The 20,245-nt window shown below is 36.4% G+C and overlaps 1 protein-coding gene across 3 annotated transcripts in view; it reads left to right on the top strand.

Annotated features, from left to right (window-relative positions):
- LOC131927138 (calpain-A) overlaps positions 1-14,867 on the top strand; it is a 29,002-nt gene extending 14,135 nt beyond the window's left edge. For 2 of the 3 annotated variants that reach the window (XM_059282853.1, XM_059282852.1), the window contains exons 2-22: positions 658-910; positions 1,344-1,413; positions 1,895-2,002; positions 2,143-2,296; positions 2,492-2,669; positions 3,404-3,490; positions 3,853-3,938; positions 6,498-6,575; positions 6,748-6,841; positions 7,076-7,163; positions 7,326-7,474; positions 7,605-7,822; positions 8,487-8,514; positions 9,867-10,010; positions 11,543-11,660; positions 11,852-11,913; positions 12,059-12,127; positions 12,245-12,323; positions 12,851-12,967; positions 13,076-13,143; positions 13,324-14,867. In XM_059282853.1, coding sequence (XP_059138836.1) covers positions 734-910; positions 1,344-1,413; positions 1,895-2,002; positions 2,143-2,296; positions 2,492-2,669; positions 3,404-3,490; positions 3,853-3,938; positions 6,498-6,575; positions 6,748-6,841; positions 7,076-7,163; positions 7,326-7,474; positions 7,605-7,822; positions 8,487-8,514; positions 9,867-10,010; positions 11,543-11,660; positions 11,852-11,913; positions 12,059-12,127; positions 12,245-12,323; positions 12,851-12,967; positions 13,076-13,143; positions 13,324-13,350 — 2,199 coding nt within the window. In that variant the 5' untranslated portion in view covers positions 658-733 and the 3' untranslated portion in view covers positions 13,351-14,867. The remainder of the gene's footprint in view (positions 1-657; positions 911-1,343; positions 1,414-1,894; positions 2,003-2,142; positions 2,297-2,491; positions 2,670-3,403; positions 3,491-3,852; positions 3,939-6,497; positions 6,576-6,747; positions 6,842-7,075; positions 7,164-7,325; positions 7,475-7,604; positions 7,823-8,486; positions 8,515-9,866; positions 10,011-11,542; positions 11,661-11,851; positions 11,914-12,058; positions 12,128-12,244; positions 12,324-12,850; positions 12,968-13,075; positions 13,144-13,323) is intronic. The other variant, XM_059282854.1, reaches the window with a different exon arrangement.
- The last annotated feature ends 5,378 nt before the right edge of the window (positions 14,868-20,245 follow it).

Raw genomic sequence — 20,245 nt, 5'->3', positions numbered from 1 at the left:
CGTCACGTGGCAAGATTCGGCTTGGCTAAAAAAAATTGGACTTTAATTTCTGAGCCAATTAAGCTGTAGCACCGGATGACGTCATCAAAGTCCCGCGACTCACCTGTTTAAATTTGAAAGGTACCCAGGTAGGCTAGTCGTGAGTCAGTGGGAGACGTGTGTTAGTGTCAGCCGGCTGCCGTGAGTTAGTGTAAGCCGGCATTCAGTGTGAGACGATCAGCCGTGTGTTAGTGTAAGCCGGAAGCCTTATGTTAGTGTAAGCCGGCAGCCGTGAGTTAGCCGGACTGTAGTGGTGTAAGTTGTGTTAACTTCTGTAGACCAGTGTGAGTACAATATTTCAATGTTGACATTTAAAGCTCACCTCCACGTGAGCGCATGGAACACGTGCCCGCCGGCAGGGAAACATAACTCCGGCCTAGCATTGTATTAGAAAACTTATTCACAGCTGTGTTATGTCTCCTGTATGCTATACATTTCTTTCTACAATCTTTGTCTGGTAAATTAGGAAAAAAAAGTTTACACGTTATACGAATTAGTTCTATGAAAACTAATTGTAAAAATCTAATTACTTTGTTACTTTTACTATAGCTTTAACCTTTAACTTTAAAATTAGTAGGCTTATTAATTGAATACACGATTCTCTGTTCTCTTTTCTAGGCAGTACAGGTCTACTCGAGTCTAGCAGTTAAAAACTTGATGACGGTATAGAGGTCCACGTGGTGTCCGAGACAAAATGGCGACCCGACTAAGACCTACCCAGGAGTTCGTCTCACTAAAAAACGAACTGATAAACGCCAACGCCCTGTATGCCGACCCCCAGTTCCCCCCCAACATCAAATCTTTGTACAACAATGGCCGCATACCCCCGGGCTCCCGGCACATTGGCCAGATTGTGTGGAAACGCCCCAGGGTAAGGGCATGTTACAGTCACTTGAAGTTGATATTTTCGGGTTTTGTACTGTAGAACACATTTTAAAAAAAGTATGCGTGCAATATTTCATTTCACGAATACACAATTGGACATATCACACGGTAAAACATCACACAAAATAAAGCATCACACACAATAAAACATCACACAAAATAAAGCATCACACACAATAAAACATCACACACAATAAAACATCACACAAAATAAAGCATCACACAAAATAAAGCATCACACAAAATAAAACATCACACACAATAAAACATCACACAAAATAAAGCATCACACAAAATAAAGCATCACACAAAATAAAACATCACACACAATAAAACATCACACAAAAAACATGTCCCACAATAAAGTATGTAACACAATAAAATACATCACATAGTAAAACATATCCCATATTTTCCAGGACATGTCACCAAATCCCGAGTTTATTTCAGAGGGAGCTAATCAGTACGATCTCGACCAAGGCGCATTAGGTAACTTAAACATTTGTTGGATTAGAATGTTAGATTTCACTAGCCTAGAGGCACTCTAATCTACACTTACTTAACTTACTACTTACAAAGTTTAATTTAAATTACGGGCAGCAAAGCCTGTCTGACGACAGCCATTAAAGAACAACAACCCACATGTTGCAAGTCTGAGAAAAAATTTCGTTTGTTTCCCTTTCCCCTTGTCTGTCACTCTTCTTTAGTTTTAAGCTTGGGTTCTTTGTATTTGGTAATTTTTTGGTTGTTCCCCTTTGCTAACTAAAGACAGACTAACTTGACTAGTTATGATTTTATTGTAATCATCAAAATAAAAAGGTGGGATTATGCAAGTTTACCATATTTTTACAATAATATACTATTTTAAAGGTCAGATACACAGTTGGTCTTGTTGATATACCTTTAGATAACATTCTCATCATATTTTCATCATATTTTCATCATATTTTCATCATATTTTCATCTACAGGTGACTGTTGGTTTATCGCTGGAGCTGCCGTATTAGCAGCCACACACCCAGCAGAGTTTGCTAAAGTTGTCCCCCCTGATCAAGGCTTCACTCCTGACATTTACACTGGTAAAATCTTCGGCTACTAGATCTTTCTTTTTTCACATATTTTTATTTGTCTTATGAATTGTGTTTCCTATTATAAATCACACCATGTAAAATATTGTTATAAACGTTATTAAAAATTGTGTAAACCATTTTATTTTCAGGAATGTTTCGATTTAACTTCTGGTGGTATGGCAAATGGGTTGAAGTCATAATTGATGATTATCTTCCAACTGACGGCACACGCCTCATTTACTGCAGTAACATTGAAAGGCAGGATGAGTTTTGGCCTTGTTTACTGGAGAAGGCATATGCTAAGTAAGGTCTTTTATTATAAACTTTCAAAGTCAAACATTAAATCATTATTTTATAATTTAATAAAATACAATTCACTAATATTTCACTAATAAATAAAAATGTACTTAGAATTTTCTTTGGAAGACTATTTAAAAATAATAACTTAGTAAAGATTGTATTGTGTCAATGTCGCATAAGATTTGAACGAATGTGCAGGTTACGGGGGAGTTATGAAAACCTGGATGGGGGAAAGCTGCAAGACGCTATGGTAGATCTGACCGGAGGAATCTCTGAAGTTATAGACATCCAGAAGAAAAGAGAAATCTCTCCAGAACTTTACAACTTGCTGTACACATCATTCCAGATGAAGTCTATGATGGGGGCCTGTATATTTGTAAGTATGATAGGTACTGTATATTTGTAGATATAATTGGGTTTGTACATTTGTAAGTTAATTTATAAAAAGGTTAAAAGAATTTGGAGATTTGATTGTTAGAAAATTTAAATGAGGCCAAAATTATAATTATATAATTTGTGGCAAATCTTATCCCACTTCTAATGCAGCATTTTTATTTTAACTTTCCAAAAACATTAATCTCTGATGACAATACAGTATTATCTTATTTTTTAATCTAATTAGTAATTGTTAGTCATTAAAACCTAGTTTAAAAATTCAATAGTTAATCGAGCCATTGAGGGGATATTTTTGTCACTGCTGGTTAATTTTTTTCCTGAGCATAAATAAAAAAAAGGGCAGATAACTTTCTCTTAGAGATCACAAGCTACTGGTAGGATTTTAAAGCAAACATTAATTATAAATTAATAAAATAAATAAAGACCTTTATAATAGACCTTTATAATAATCAGCTTTTAAATGCATTGAGAATAATAAAATGAAACAGACTTGTTTTCTTTGATAAATTTTTGGTTGCTAAATTATGTAAGAGAACTCATGTTTTATTTTATCTCCATAATTGTTTTTGTATCTATACTGTTTCTATATTTCCATTTCTGAGTTGCATTTAAGTATTTTATATTTCATCACTATTGTGACTTACGCTGTTTAAAATTTCTTACAAGTAAAATAAATGTCTCCCCCCCCCCCCCCCCCCACCGTCCTCCTCTCAGAAACCTGAGAACTCAGCTCCAAATGAAATAGAGAAAAATAATGGTCTCTTCATGGGCCATGCCTACAGTATCACAGGTTTTAAACAGGTTAGCTTTCATTACATCATAAAGTTTATATTTAATGTGTTTTCATTATATCATAAAGTTTATATTTAATGTGTTTTCATTACATCATAGAGTTTATATTTAATGTGTTTTCATTACATCATAGAGTTTTTGGTAATTGTATTTTAAATGTCAAAGTATTGATTTTTTACTTACAAAAAAAAACTACCTCTGGTGATAATTATCAACTGAATAATTGCAAATTTGATAATTATCAACTGAATATTCTCATTAATATTCTCATATTTGACGATAATTATTAACTGAATATTATCATATTTGATAATAATTGTCAACTGTATGTTCTCAAATTTGATGATAATTATCCACTGAATATCCTCAAGATTCCTACTGGTCGTGGTACAGTTAACTTGCTGCGTCTTAGAAATCCTTGGGGTAGAGACGAGTGGAAAGGACCTTGGTCTGACAGGTATGAAAAGCTTTTTTGTACCTTCTGTTTTGTTTTAGTTATAATAAGAAGTTTATTATCTTAAACCCAAAACTAATTCACCATTGTTAATTTTGTATCACCATTAATTTTGTTATACCCCCCTCCAATGTGTCTCTGTTGCTCACACTTTGAATGTGTCTGTTTCTCCCCCCTCCGCTATGTGTCTGTTCCTCACCCCCCCAATGTGTCTCTGTTCCTCACCCCCCCCCCCCAATGTGTCTCTGTTCCTCACCCCTCCAATGTGTCTCTGTTCCTCACCCCTCCCATGTGTCTCTGTTCCTCACCCCCCCCCTCCAATGTGTCTCTGTACCTCACCCCTCCAATGTGTCTCTGTCCCCCCCCCAATGTGTCTCTGTACCTCACCCCTCCAATGTGTCTCTGTTCCTAACCCCTCCAATGTGTCTCTGTTCCTCACCCCCCCCCCTCCAATGTGTCTCTGTTCCTCACCCCTCCAATGTGTCTCTGTTCCTCACCCCCCCCAATGTGTCTCTGTTCCTCACCCCTCCAATGTGTCTCTGTTCCTCACCCCCCCCCCTCCAATGTGTCTCTGTACCTCACCCCTCCAATGTGTCTCTGTTCCTCACCCCCCCCTCCAATGTGTCTCTGTTCCTCACCCCCCCCAATGTGTCTCTGTTCCTCACCCCCCCCCCTCCAATGTGTCTCTGTACCTCACCCCCCCCCAATGTGTCTGTTCCTCACCCCCCCCCCCAATGTGTCTCTGTTCCTCACCCCCCCCCCCCAATGTGTCTGTTCCTCACCCCTCCAATGTGTCTCTGTACCTCACCCCTCCAATGTGTCTCTGTACCTCACCCCTCCAATGTGTCTCTGTTCCTCACCCCCCCCCAATGTGTCTCTGTACCTCACCCCTCCAATGTGTCTCTGTACCTCACCCCTCCAATGTGTCTCTGTTCCTCACCCCCCCAATGTGTCTCTGTTCCTCACCCCCCCCCCCCCAATGTGTCTCTGTACCTCACCCCCCCAATGTGTCTCTGTTCCTCACCCCCCCCCCCAATGTGTCTCTGTTCCTCACCCCTCCAATGTGTCTCTGTTCCTCACCCCCCCCCCAATGTGTCTCTGTTCCTCACCCCCCCCCAATGTGTCTCTGTTCCTCACCCCCCCCCCATGTGTCTCTGTTCCTCACCCCCCCCCCCTCCAATGTGTCTCTGTACCTCACCCCTCCAATGTGTCTCTGTCCCCCCCCAATGTGTCTCTGTACCTCACCCCTCCAATGTGTCTCTGTTCCTAACCCCTCCAATGTGTCTCTGTTCCTCACCCCCCCCCCTCCAATGTGTCTCTGTTCCTCACCCCTCCAATGTGTCTCTGTTCCTCACCCCCCCCAATGTGTCTCTGTTCCTCACCCCTCCAATGTGTCTCTGTTCCTCACCCCCCCCCCCCCTCCAATGTGTCTCTGTACCTCACCCCTCCAATGTGTCTCTGTTCCTCACCCCCCCCCTCCAATGTGTCTCTGTTCCTCACCCCCCCCCAATGTGTCTCTGTTCCTCACCCCCCACCCCCAATGTGTCTCTGTTCCTCACCCCTCCAATGTGTCTCTGTTCCTCACCCCTCCAATGTGTCTCTGTTCCTCACCCCCCCCTCCAATGTGTCTCTGTACCTCACCCCTCCAATGTGTCTCTGTTCCTCACCCCCCCCCCCCAATGTGTCTCTGTTCCTCACCCCCCCCCCAATGTGTCTCTGTTCCTCACCCCCACCCCCAATGTGTCTCTGTTCCTCACCCCTCCAATGTGTCTCTGTTCCTCACCCCTCCAATGTGTCTCTGTTCCTCACCCCCCCCCCCCCCAATGTGTCTCTGTTCCTCACCCCTCCAATGTGTCTCTGTTCCTCACCCCCCCCCCCCCTCCAATGTGTCTCTGTTCCTCACCCCTCCAATGTGTCTCTGTTCCTCACCCCCCCCCCCCAATGTGTCTCTGTTCCTCACCCCCCCCCCCCCCCAATGTGTCTCTGTTCCTCACCCCTCCAATGTGTCTCTGTTCCTCACCCCCCCAATGTGTCTCTGTACCTCACCCCTCCAATGTGTCTCTGTTCCTCACCCCTCTAATGTGTCTCTGTTCCTCACCCCCCACCCCCAATGTGTCTCTGTTCCTCACCCCTCCAATGTGTCTCTGTTCCTCACCCCCCCAATGTGTCTCTGTTCATCTCCCCTCCAATGTGTCTCTGTTCCTCACCTCCCCCAATGTGTCTCTGTACCTCACCCCCCCAATGTGTCTCTGTTCCTCTCCCCTCCAATGTGTCTCTGTTCCTCACCCCTCCAATGTGTCTCTGTACCTCACCCCTCCAATGTGTCTCTGTTCCTCACCCCTCCAATGTGTCTCTGTACCTCACCCCCCCAATGTGTCTCTGTACCTCACCCCTCCAATGTGTCTCTGTTCCTCACCCCCCCCACCCCCCCCCCAATGTGTCTCTGTACCTCACCCCTCCAATGTGTCTCTGTACCTCACCCCTCCAATGTGTCTCTGTTCCTCACCCCCCCCCCCCCAATGTGTCTCTGTACCTCACCCCTCCAATGTCTCTGTTCCTCAGGTCGCCAGAAATGAGACATCTCACCAAGGAACTACAAAATGATTTGTTGTTTGTCTCTAGGGATGATGGAGAGTTCTGGTAATTAAAGGCCTAAAATAATTTTAACAAAATATTTTAAATTTTTTATGATAACTACTTAAGATAAGACAAGTCAAACCTTTCTTTGAACTTTATATTAGCAATCAAACAGATTTTAAGATGTACTATGTCTTAGGATGAGTTATGAAAATTTTAATATGTACTGTTTTAGGATGAGTTACGAAGATTTTATTGCAAACTTTGATGAAATCCAACTCTGCCATCTTCAAATAGATGCAATAATTGAAGAGTTGACAGACAACAAAGTATGTTACTTTAGTGTTTAATTAATTACATAAATTAAATTACTCTCTGTTGAGCACATTAATCTGAACCTTGAGTTTACCATCTGAAATATGTCTTCTAAAAAAATGGATTTGCAGTGAGGCTAAATTTTAGTAATACATTTTTAATACACAACCAACTAGATTTTAATATTTGATTTATAGACTACCTAAAGTACTAGATATTTAAAATGTGATCTGTACCAAACAAAACAGAAAAAACAAGATTGGAACGTGACAGTCTACCATGATGCCTGGATAAAGGGCATTACAGCTGGAGGGTCAGGGAATGCCCCTAATGAGAGTAAGTTGATTTATCATAAATTATCATATATTAAGATATGCATAGAATAATTTACTTTAGTTTTAAAACAAATTTCTATAGTCTCCAAGCAAATGGTGGTTTATGAAATGTCACATATTTTAACCAATGAAAAAAGATTCCTTATGTAATTGACTTGTGTAGGCTTGTACTGGAAAAACCCCCAGTTTTATGTGACCCTGTCAAAAGTAGACTCCACCCTGGGGCACGGGGACGACTGCACTTTGATTGTGTCGCTCATGGAGAAGGAGAAAAACAAATCACAAATTGCAGTTGGCTTCGATGTATACAAAGTAAGATTTCATTTCTTCAATTTGTAAGATAACAGTTTTTAAAAACAACTGTTGAAAATGTGCATAAGAAACATATATTAATTTAATAATCTATTTTGTACATTTATGTAAATTTATATTGTATTCCCAGTTGAAAAGTGCGGAGCTACGACCACTAGACAACTCACGAGCCCCCAGAAACGCCCTGCTGCTTACACAGCGCTCTGGTGCTTATGTTTACTACAGGGAGGTCACCAAACGTTTTGAGCTGAAGCCTGGGACGTACGTCATCATCCCATCCACGTTCTACCCACACGAGGAGGCGGAGTTCATGCTACGTCTGTTTACAGAGAAACCTATAGACAGTGGGTGAGATAACTGATGAATAGACATTTACTGCATGACTAGGGAAAATACACGCCGTTTAGTTCATTAGTTTAAGGTCAATCAACACAAATTTATATTCTCTGATCAAAATTAATGAACAGCAACTAAAATGTTTTTAAAAAATATAAAAAAAACCCAGTAACAGAAAACAAGTATTTGATTTAATAAGTTCTTAGGGCATGTTGCGTACATGTTGGCTTGCTAATAAATCACCATTTATTTATAGTGGTTATTAATGTGTGGTAAGCCAAAAATGTCATTAAAAGCCAACAATATCAGAGTAGGACTATTTGAAATCAAACCTACCTTCCTTTATAAAAAGAGTTTAACATTTCCTATCACCATCAACATACCTGTGGACCCCTAGTGGGGCATAGGGATGCAACCAAACCTCTCCATCGTACTCGGTTCTGGGCAATTTCTTCAAGTTGAGCAACGCGGTTCTGTCTGCTTCACTGACAACTGACTTTTTCCATCTTTCCTCTTTTCTTGGGGATTCCAATCTAGTGTCTGCTGGTGATGTTGCTAGTTGGTTTATGCAAAGTATGTCCAATCCATCCTTATTGCATTTTTGTATTTCTCAAACATATCCTATAGGAAAGTTGATTGATATATGTGTAAGAGAGACATGATTTTACATTTTCAGAGTCCTAGATGAAGTGACACGCCCACCAGTAAGTCAAATTTTCTTGTTCAAGCTAGTATCTCATCTTTCTAGTTGTATGTTTGAATTTTTTGTTATATCAAGTTTTCCATCTTTTAAGCTTGCTAAATCTGGCCAAATAGTGAATATTCTCCAGGCTTTATAACAATCTATTTTCCAGTCTAGTTTCTTCTGTTCTTGAATTATTTCAAGACTGATGAAAAAAATGTAGGGCCTAAAATAAAATACATGGTTTATAATGCTGTCAAAATGTGGATTCTTTAGCATACATTCTGATAAGCAAACTGCAAAAATTACCTCCCACCCCTGCTTTTTACATTTTAACCATAGATGCTCAAATTAACTGTGAGTAAAATTAACTGTACATCCTGAACAATGTGATTTCAAAACACATTTTTACACAGAGTTTATTTTGGGAATCACTTTTTTGTTATATATTTAAATGGGCAGATTTTATTGTCTTTTCCATATTTTCTATACTTCAACAACTTTACATTCACATAAGGGTATATTTTATACTGAATATATAAAGTGAAAAAAATTGACACGAAGAAGTGTTTTTTTTAAAGAAAAATAATTTAAGTTAGTTTTTTTAAACTAATAAATGTACTTAAGGTTAATTTATAAACTACTCATTACAACAAGTATTTTAAAGTAGATAATTGTTGTTTTAGGGTAAAGGGAGAAAATCTATGCTGTGCATTGATGCCAGGCTAGAAAGTTATCTTCTCCTTATCTGAAGCTTCAAAGGCAAATTCAGTAAAACTTGTGCAACAATGCTACACTTAACCTAATATTATTTCCCTTCTTTAGAAGTAAAAAAATTCAACTGTATACTACCTCTTGTACTGCATGGTTTAATTCTATTTACACATATTTTAATCCAGCTAGTTATCTGAATTGTATGATATAAACAGATTTATTCTTATCTCATATTACAATCTATGCTGCATTTATTGATGATATTGGAATAACTATACACATTGGGATGTCTTTCCCACATCTTGTCTCTAATCTATTGTTGTTTCTCTTTATTCTATACTCTCCATATTTATATTACTAGATATATATTTTTTCTACTATAAGAATTACTGCTAACCTATCCTTGAAAAAGTTGGACAAAAACTGCTGTTGATCCTAACAAAAAGAGATCTTAGTAAAAGCTGACATTTATTTCATTGTTTACATTGAAATAAAAAAAAAACAACTTTAATTCTAAATGATTTATTTAAAAAGGTACTTTTAGTATCTGGGGAAAACAAATCAAAGATAATATTTGTATCTTAGATAATTTTACTCAATAATTTAACTAATGCCAATAGACGCCAAATTTTCTAACTGAATTTCATCATGACCTACTAGATGGAAGAAGAGACTAAATCAGGCTGTTGCTCCTGTTTTTCATTTTCTCGGACGTCAAGAAAATACAGAAGTGAATCTTCTGGTAATTCCAGATCAAGAAGAAAGCAATCATTTACACTAGATTCAAGGCAGATATATTTACATGTAAATATGAACCCTGGATGAAAGACAACCAAACACAGAAATAAATAGCAACATTTTTATTACTAGCCGCTACTATTTTCACAAATATATTAACAAACTGTAACAGCTATTTCAATAAATGTCCAAGTTTATGAATTTTTAATTTTAAAAAAAAAAGCTAATGAATTCAGAGGTGGGCACAACTCCAGTTTTTAAAAGATCTCCTGATGTTTATAATAAATACATGAAGAATTTTTAATAAAAAACTATGTTTTGCCTGCTTCTGATCTAGATAAAAAGGAACAAAATTTATTAGATGACATAGTTGCATGTTAGATATAGTTGAAATATTAACAGATAGCAATAACTCAAATAGACTAAAATTGGTTCTATAAAGCTTACAGTAAAAATGTAGAATATGTATGCTTTCTCTAGCTTGTTGTAGTTTTATAATTACTAATTTATGACATCTTTTTGAAAGTATGATGAATGAAAAATTTGCTTGATAAACCTTGTCATTCTTTCCTTTTTTTCATAGGCTACATGTTTTTCTATAATTATCTTTTTATTTTTAAATTAATGGAGGGAATTCTATACCAGTGCACATAGTTTTTTAAAAATTAATTTAGCATCATTTTGTTTACCACAATGTAAACATTCAGTAAAATAAAATTTTACCTTTGATCTTAATTTGGCATTTTAAAAAAAATTTAAAAACATATTACGTATTGATTTATTTTGTAAGATAACCTATTTTAAAGTTAAATAAATATGTATATTCTAATGTATAGTAATAATTATTTAATTTAATCATTTTTTTTTAATAACTTGCACATATTAAAATATTAGACAATTTACAAAATTATATTGCAGGGATTTAAAAGTAGTATAAAGGAATTAATATAGGCTACAGAATTTATTTATATAAATAATTCTTACAGCTAGCTGACCAAGTTTATATAATTTAAAAAAATTATGAAAACTTTTTAAAATTTCATTAACTTAATTTCCAGTCCCGCAACACCCCCCCCCTCCCCATCTCAAATAATCTTTTAATCAATATTTTTACATACTATTTTTTTTTTTATTATTGAATTTAATACCTTTAAGCAGGTAGTAGATCTAATTGTACTTTTTCCTAAGTTTACTTAGTATTCATATTTTAGGTACACACTTTGTTTATTTAGATGTTTATATTTTTAAAATCCTTCTGTTGCTTTGGATGTGGTCTGTCCCTTTTACTGTATGTGAAATTCATATAGCATAGACCAGCATAAGAACTTTTCATCAATTTATCAATTTTAGTAACACAAACATGAAAACATAAAAACATAACATAAAATTTTGATATGTTTATAAATTTTAAAAAATTCTAAGTAAATAAATTTAAAATAAATTTTACTTTTTGTTTAAAATCTTATTTTAAATTTTTATCAGTTTGCAATTTTAAAAACAGTAACTAAAATTATACTTTCGCAGTTCCCATTAAATTAGCAATATAAATTTTGGCTTACAAGAAGAAAAATGGCAAGAGATTTTATAATTGATAACAGGACAAGCCAGTCGCCAGCAAAGACCAGCTGATGAAAGCTTTTGAGAGACATGCAGGAGAGGATCAGAAAATGGATCCCAGTGAACTGGCCACATTTCTAGAAGATGTTTCTTCTACTGGTAAGAACATTGTTTTTATTCTGATATTTTTTTTTCATTCTACCTGTGAGAGCTTCTTGTTGGAATCAAAAACTTAAAGCACTAAAACAAATTTAATAATTTACTTGATTGTAGACTTTATTTCAGAACATCAAGATTGAAAGTAGTTTTATACAAAATATTTCCTGACAAACTACTTTGTCTTGTTTCAGAACTGCGTGACCCAATGAAGTTTCCTCTTGAATCCTGTAGAAGTCTTGTGGCATTAATGGATGTATCCTTGGGTTGTTTGACTTTAAAACTATTGATTTAACTAATAACATTGTAATTTTATAATGGTAGGTCTATTTAATTCAATTAATATACAAATAAAATTATATTAGGTTGAAACAATTATAATGTTGCTTAACAAAAATTAGGAAGATAAATCTGGATACTTGAGCTTTAATGAAGCCAAACGAGCATGGAAAGAAATCAAAGCTTATAGGGTCAGTATTTAACTTTCAAAAATAATTTAAAGTTACTTGTTTTTTGTATGGCTAATAAATTAGCATTAATTTAACCATTCAACAGCTATAATATGCAGTTTTTTATTTTTATTTTAGGAAGTTTTTAAACAGTTTGATAAGGACAATTCAAACACAGTAGACACGTATGAATTGGGGTCCATGTTTTCTAAGCTAGGTACAGTATGAATACTTAACATCTTTGTGTGTGTTATGTGGTTCTCAATTACCATATGTGGACCTCAGTGGTTCTCAGTACTCACCTAGTAAATCCCATCATGTTGGTGTGACCAACAGACTCTATTGTTTATATCTTTATCTCCAGCTATTTTAGCCATCTTCGCCTTCACTATTTCTCTCTCAAAAGATCCATGACATTTTGTCTGCCCCCCCCCCCCCCTCCCCCAAACACCTTTTAGAACAGTGTGACCAGAATTTAGAGCTGTGAAGCTGAAAATATTTCCATTTATGGCCAGGAACTTTGTGGAAATATTCCCAATTATTCCCATTTGTGGTCCTACACCTTAATCTTAAAACTCTGGTTTCTGTAATTATCTTAATCCACTGATTGGTGATTTGCCCTGGCATTTCCATGAGAGCCTAATTGGCCATGTGTTTAAGGGCAGATAGCTGGGGGTGGCCTTCATGTAATGGCTTGGTGGAATGCCACTACTACACCTTTGTTTTTAAACTGTTATCTTGCAGGTTTTCCCATTAACCGAGCAGTCCTGACATCAATTGTAAGAAGATACGGAGGACGTGACAACACAATCACATTGCCAGATTTTGTCATGATCATTTGTAAACTGACTTCATTATTTGGTAAGTAACTAGTGAAGGTTTGACTTAACTTGATCAGCTTGTTGTATTATCTAAGCCATATGTTTTCACACATACAATTACTGACATTTTTTATTGACAATTTTTTAGCATCTTTCCATGAACAACAGCGCAAGAAAAATGTCAAAGGAGATTCAGTAGAATTTTTACGTAATGAGGTAAGATTTTTAAACCTGTACGTTGTGAGGTAAGGGCAGACACCATGTGACTTCTCTAGTTCCAACAGATTAGCACCCAATAACTGATCACAGTTGTACTATGTTTTAATACTGATATGACATGGATAAAAGTTGATTTCCAGATTGTGTACTGTATTACATACTTTTTTCATATTTCAGTTCTTAGAGGTGACAATGTTTACATGATGTGTGTGTCATCACTCATCCTACAAATGGCACTGTGTATCTGAGTATAGAAGTAAAAAGTCCACTTTACTGCATTTGTGAATTTGATTTATTTTATTGAATCTATTGAAGTAAAGATAATTTGGTGATTGTAGCAGTTGATTATAAAAACCAGTTTTTATTTTTTGCTCCTACAAATGGCACTGTGTATCTGAGTATAGAAGTAAAAAGTCCACTTTACTGCATTTGTGAATTTGATTTATTTTATTGAATCTATTGAAGTAAAGATAATTTGGTGATTGTAGCAGTTGATTATAAAAACCAGTTTTTATTTTTTGCTCCTACAAATGGCACTGTGTATCTGAGTATAGAAGTAAAAAGTCCACTTTACTGCATTTGTGAATTTGATTTATTTTATTGAATCTATTGAAGTAAAGATAATTTGGTGATTGTAGCAGTTGATTATAAAAACCAGTTTTTATTTTTTGCTCAAATGATACGATTACTTTTTTTACTATGAATGTAAACTATTGTTAGCTGTTTGTGTTACAAAATACACCTTTATAAAAACACCAGCTATTTACACCTCAACCATCCAATGCACTTTTTACCACATGAAATGTTTATTGAAATAGTTTAATTTATTATTTTAGTTAACTTAATGTTTACGTCAGACAATGATATTAGTATTGTTAAAACAATCTTCCTCATAATGTAGTATTAAAGATAGAATTATTTACATTTTTGGATGCACCAATAACTAGACCAGCATTGAACACATTCCAGTTAATTTATATTGTATTGTACTTTGCACACATATTCTCAACTCAATGAAATTCTTAGCACTGATCTCTTTTTAGTTATTCTTTTTTGTTATGTAAAGTGATTTAAAATTAAAGTTATTTTGTCAAAGTTTATTTTTTAATGTAATTTGTGTAAAATTAATATATTAAGAATTAAAACCATTTGTTGAAAACTTTTATCTACTGGAGCTGTTTGCTAAAGAAAGTTTATTTCCTTACAATAATGATAGTGTACAGGCTTAATTGTGATATCAAGCTTAGTTCAAACTGTACAATCACTAAATTTTTTAATACAACCACCATCTTAAATTTTGTTAACAAGATTGTTTTGTTATATATACTTACATTCCTATTTTAGATGTTTACTGGAAAGATTCATATTTGTTTACACAGCTCAATTGTTTTTATTACTTTCTCGTATATACGAAGTATAGAGAAAGTATTGTAATCGTGCACAAAAATCACTTGAAATTTTAACAATTTTCACCGTATTACACCTCAGTCCTTCATCACATCCGAAGTATAGAGGACTTATTTTAATCGGGCAAAAATTATCAATCCAGATTTATCAAAATTAAGAGGTTTTATGCGTAATCCAGTCTGAAAAACTGGGCTTTGCAATTCTGTCCGTATGTCTGTGTGTCTGTGTGTGTGTGTGTCCGTGTGTAAACACGATTACTTGAGTACCGTTATAGCTAGGTTGATGAAATTTCATATATAAGTATTTTATCAAAATCGTAGATCCGTATCAACCTTTGAGCGATTTCCGATAACCGGAAGTGGTACTTTTCCTACTTTGAATTTTTCAAAAGCCTATAACTTGAGTACTATTTCAGATAGATAAATGAAATTTCACATGTAAGTAAAAGATCTAATTCTCTACCTTCTGTTAAATTTTGAGTAATTTCCGTTGACCGGAAGTAGTAATTTACGCTACTTCCGATTTCTCAAAAAACTAATGTAAATTTTTAAAGTACTAATAATATTGCGCGCTATTGTGCACTTTTTTATTTGGCGTTCACTAGTTCACTTGGTGTGCAATTATTTTGTCTACGAGATTTTATTCTATTTTTAAAACTTTAAGTATTTAAAATGGATTAAAAATCATGTCAATAGCCCGAGTTCCCATCCCCTGTTGTTTTATATAAGAATATTCGAGAAAGTTTAGGGGAGATCACTCCCGGTTTATTTAGATTGTTTTTATTTACCAGTATTGAAAACTTAGACAAATGTTAGAGAAATCATAGTAGTGACTACATTTTTATTCAACTTTTCTGTGTAGCCTGCACCATAACATTATTTGATGGACATCAGAGGGTTAATGGTTTTGTTGGAACTTGTTTAATATTAGGACAGTAGTAACCTACATAAAATAATAGTTCTGCTTAAGTAGAAAAAATATTTGAAGTCACACTTGCTGTGTCACTGTATTTGATGTGATTGCATTTTTCATTTTTACCAAAAAAAACCCAAATATTTAGTTTAGAACAAATACTATTTAAAATAAATTATTCATTAAAGCATATTTTAGTAGTTTTAATACATTTTGTTAGCACAGAAAGTGGTTTGTGTGTGGATCTGTGTTAACTGGGCAAGCACCTTTTAACAATTAATGCAAATTAACTTTGTGCTAGTGTGACTAGACGCATTGTCAGGATTATAAAATGATTGTTAAATTGAATAAAGTACAAATTATTTTTATACACAATTTTTATGACAATCGAGTCTGTTTTCTTTGTGTCGATTGGACAAGGTTTAACAGTGGAAGATTGAGTTAGAGGTTATGTGTTGCTATGGTCAGTGTTGACTAGTTGATATTCATTATTCTAGTACATACATAGACCCACAACATCTGCTTGTGTAGGCAATTGTTCTACTAATAGTAGCTTGTATTATATCTAAATATTTACTTAATCTAAGCGAGATACGATTGCTATCACAGTTCTAAAAAATTCATATTTATTTAGAAAACGAAAGAAATGTACAATTTAAACTTTATAAAACTAAGGGGAAGCTAATTTTACCTGGAAGCAATCGTATTATTCCCCTTTATTTAACCATTACACCAGTTGGGGAATTCCCAATTTATGCCCTGTACAACTAGTAGTGAATAGAATTCAGACTCATTCATTTGTCGAGAAGTAGGGCCTACCTGTGTGTTTGGCGAATTAGTTTTTTTACTTAAAACGTGGGGAATTTTTTTTTTACGTGGGATCAGAGGCGTAGCGACCCTTCCCGGCGCCCGGGGACACACTTTCGATTTGCACCCCCCTCAAACTTTCGATTTGCACCCCCCCCCCTCAAACTTTCGATGTGCACCCCCCTCAAGCTTTCATTTTTATTTTTCCAACCCATTTTGGCACTCCCTAAGGTCGGCGCCCGGGGACATATGTCCCCCCCCCCTAGCTACGCTACTGCGTCGGATCATCCAAGCTTTGGAAACATTTAAACTCAACCTCACGCCCAGGGCCGGCTCTCCCAAGAGGCGAAGAAGGCGGTCACCTTGGGCGCTATCCATATAGGGGGGGGGGTGTAAAAATGTGAAATCGCCGTTATAACAATACCTATTAATAACTTTGATTCTATTAATATAAACTATAGACATGGTAATATAAAAGGCGTAGTGATCAATTTCGACGCCCATGGTGAACTATCAATGTTGCGCCCTCTCCCCATATTAGGCCTTTATATAGTTATTCACGTTCGCGTAAAGCGCCCCACAACCCGATTATTTGGAAACGTCGGGGCGCTTTTTACCAGTCACTTTTTTATTTTGGCGTCACACAATTGATGTAGACAACAAACAAGTCCTTAAGCCAAGTAGAAGTCTATATTGTTTATGTCGACTGTATATAAAAATTTAATTCAGTAATAAGCTTTTTATATTTTGATTGACCACGTTGGGCGCCACCTTTGGTTAGAGCTTGAGTCAGGTTTAATGTTTGATGTAGGTTGGTGTTAGGGTTGATGTTGGGGCTAGGTTTAGCTATAGGTTTGAGGTTAGTGTTAGGGTCTGGGTTCTTCAGGGTGGGCTTGGGTAATGACAGGGGGTAATGTCGGGGTGGGGGGTGGGTGGGGTGGGATGGGTAAAGTCCTAGACCCGGCTTCCATCAGATGTACTTCCCTATGGGGTCATCCATAAATGACGTCACGCTTTTTTTGACGGTTTTTACCTCCCCCCCCCTTCCCTCCGTCACACATCGTCACCAAAAAACCAGACCCCCCCCCCCGCTAAAATGACGTCACCCTCAGCTTACAACCCCCCTCAAAACTGCAGTTGAATTTTTTTTTAAAACATCGATATTCTTCCAAAATCTTGTCTGAACTCTGTCAAAATAGAGTATTTTTAATCAATTCCTATTACAATTTATCAAAACAGTTTTCTAAAGCGCGAAATAACGTCTAAAATTCGTTTTCTATCGTTGCTTTTTTATAATGCAATAGTGTGACGTCGCACCATCTTAACCCCCCCCCCTCCCCCTCATCACACACCGTCACAAAATTACGGACCCCCCTCCCCCCAAAAGTGTGACGTCATTTATGGACGACCCCTATGTAGTTTAACCAACATTGGAAGATTGTGTACCAAATGTTTCCTTGAGAATAAAATTAACACTTCCAGTGTCAATGGTGAGTGGAGAACGCAGTTTTTCAAATATGAAATAAATCAAAACTTATTTGCAGTCAATTGTGTCGCAAACTAGACTTGTGGACTGAGCAACAATTTCAGTAGAATGTGATTAAACTTCGACACTGGAATTGGAGGAATTTGTAGAAACTTTTTGCGAGGAAGAAGGCACGAAACATTACATTTTGGTTTTGTAATTTACTTGTAACGTTTTTAGCGCAATTTCCATTCTGGAGAATTGCGTTTATTAACTCGTCTTTTCTGGGAATGGATGGATGGATGGATGGATGTGTGTCCGCAGCTTTAAGTCGTATCTCCTCCTCAGCGAAGCAATATCGAGGAATTGTTCCAAAAGCAATTATGTTAAGCAAGTTACGAGGATGAACATAGGCTATAAAAATTCCGGGTTTCTTTCATGGATTTCCCGGAAAAGCCAAAAAACCTCGAAAAAATGCAGTTATTGGCCCATATCTCGGCAACCAGACCACTTAGCGACTTGAAACATGTACCAATCGATTCCTGCCATAATTTAGAACAATATTGCCGAAGAAAGTTTTCAAAAATATCCTTTCGTTCGGTCACAAAAATTTTTTTGAATTAATTAAAATTTGGACTGAATTAGTAGGCATTTTATGCAACCACACCACACGCGTCATCACGTTCAATAGCTGCGCCATCACGTTCAATGGCTGCGACGTCACGTTCGGTAGCTGGGCGCGCAATGGTTTTTAGTCATGTTACTCTATCTAATATATAAAGCTCAGTTCTGTAACGTGTGGCAAAAAACAAAAAAGTTTGTCGTTGACACTTCTACGGATTTAAGTGTTAGATTTTTTATCGTGCTCATAGTCTAAATTTACGAGTCAAAAAATTACCATTGAAAGTCTTTAAAAACAATTTTCATCCTATTTACTTAGAAGAATAATTTTCAATTATGAACACGACATAAAATTTTTAAAAAATGTATTGACGTTTATAAAATTTCTAAAATTGTGTCGAAATGTATTGACTGCACAGTTACTTCCCTTTAATAAAAAAAATTCTTAAGAAGAAAGAATTTACATTTTATTAATTTGTTTTTGGTGTTAAGAAAAAAAAAATAATTACATAATAAGCGGGGATTGATTAAGTGCAATGTCGTTAGGTATTTTTAACACTGCCTTTTATTTATTCTATACACTGAACATACTGTTCAATATTTTTATTTTTTAAATCAAAAACATTTAATAAGCCAGGTCCTACAAACCCTATATGTTTATTTCTTTCCATTTACGGATAAGCTTGGAGTATTATCATTTTTGTTCACTAAATTGAAACAGGCGCGTCCGCCGGCGCCCTTGCACGGTTCGATTTGGCACCCTGGGCTATCATGTGAGCGCTATGCTGCATAATTTTGTTTTTAACAGTGCGATAGACTATGGATAAGAAAGGTTACTATAGTCTTTAAGTGAATCAAATCCGGGCGTCCTCCGGCACCCCGACAGGGTGCTATTTGGCGCCCCGGGCCTTCCGGTGTACGCTATGGTATATACGTTCGCGTGAGTTCAAAAGACTATGAATAAGTTATGTACTATTGTCGTTTACTAAGTTCAATCAGGCGGTGACGTCATGGTGCGTCCTCTGGCGCCCAGACAGGGTGCTATTTGGGGTCCCGGGCCTCCCGTGTTCGGTTTCGCGCCTACGTTCATTAAAGTGAGTGCAAAAGACTATGAATAAGTTGGGGTACTATAGTCGTTTATTAAGCTGAAACAGGCGATTCCGCCCCGGGCTAGACTCTGAGCACTGTGCGTTTATGTTCGCGTTAGTGTTTTCTTTGTGTTTAGGTTGGGTTTGCGTTAGTGGTTGCGTTTTGATTTGGTTCGTTTTTGTTCTTTCTTTTTTCGTTTTTGTTTGTGTTTTATCTTCTTTGCGTTTGTGTTTGTATTTGTGTTTGTGGTTGGTTTTGCGTTTGTATTTGGTTTGTTTTCGTTTGTTTTTTCGTTTGTGTTTTTTTCTTTGGGTTTGTGGTTGGTTTTGCATTTGGATTTGGTTTGTTTTCGTTTGCTTTTTCGTTTGTTTTTTTCTTTGTGTTCGTATTGGTGTTTGTGGTTGTGGTTGGGTTAGTTGTTAGGTTTTTGTTTTCGTTTGTATTTGTAATTGTGTTAGCGTTATGTTTGCGTTTTGTTGTTTTGGTTTTGGTTTGGGTGTGCAATGCCGGGTTTATGATGATTACTAAACACACAGGTAATGGTCTTTAACAGAAAGGTTTTTCACAGAAGCCAGAGCAGGGCCTGGCCGGGACGGCTAGTTGTAAATAAAACATGTAAAATACTGAAAAAAAAAGTAATAAAAAACGTTTTAATAACTGTAAGCCCTGCTAGGGGGGGATACCTTAAAATCTACCCTTCTAGGCTTATCTAACTACTGTCCGGTCAGTGCAAGTCCGGCTAAACCCAGACTGGTTAATAACCTAACCTTAGTCTAAATAATAAAAAAAAATCTTTTA

The sequence above is a fragment of the Physella acuta genome, unplaced genomic scaffold, assembly GCF_028476545.2.
Source record: "Physella acuta isolate Inbredline_101_S28 unplaced genomic scaffold, ASM2847654v3 ptg001377l, whole genome shotgun sequence".
NCBI lineage: Eukaryota > Metazoa > Mollusca > Gastropoda > Physidae > Physella > Physella acuta.
Note: the sequence above shows the minus strand (reverse complement) of the source record. Positions and strands in the feature narration are given on the sequence as shown.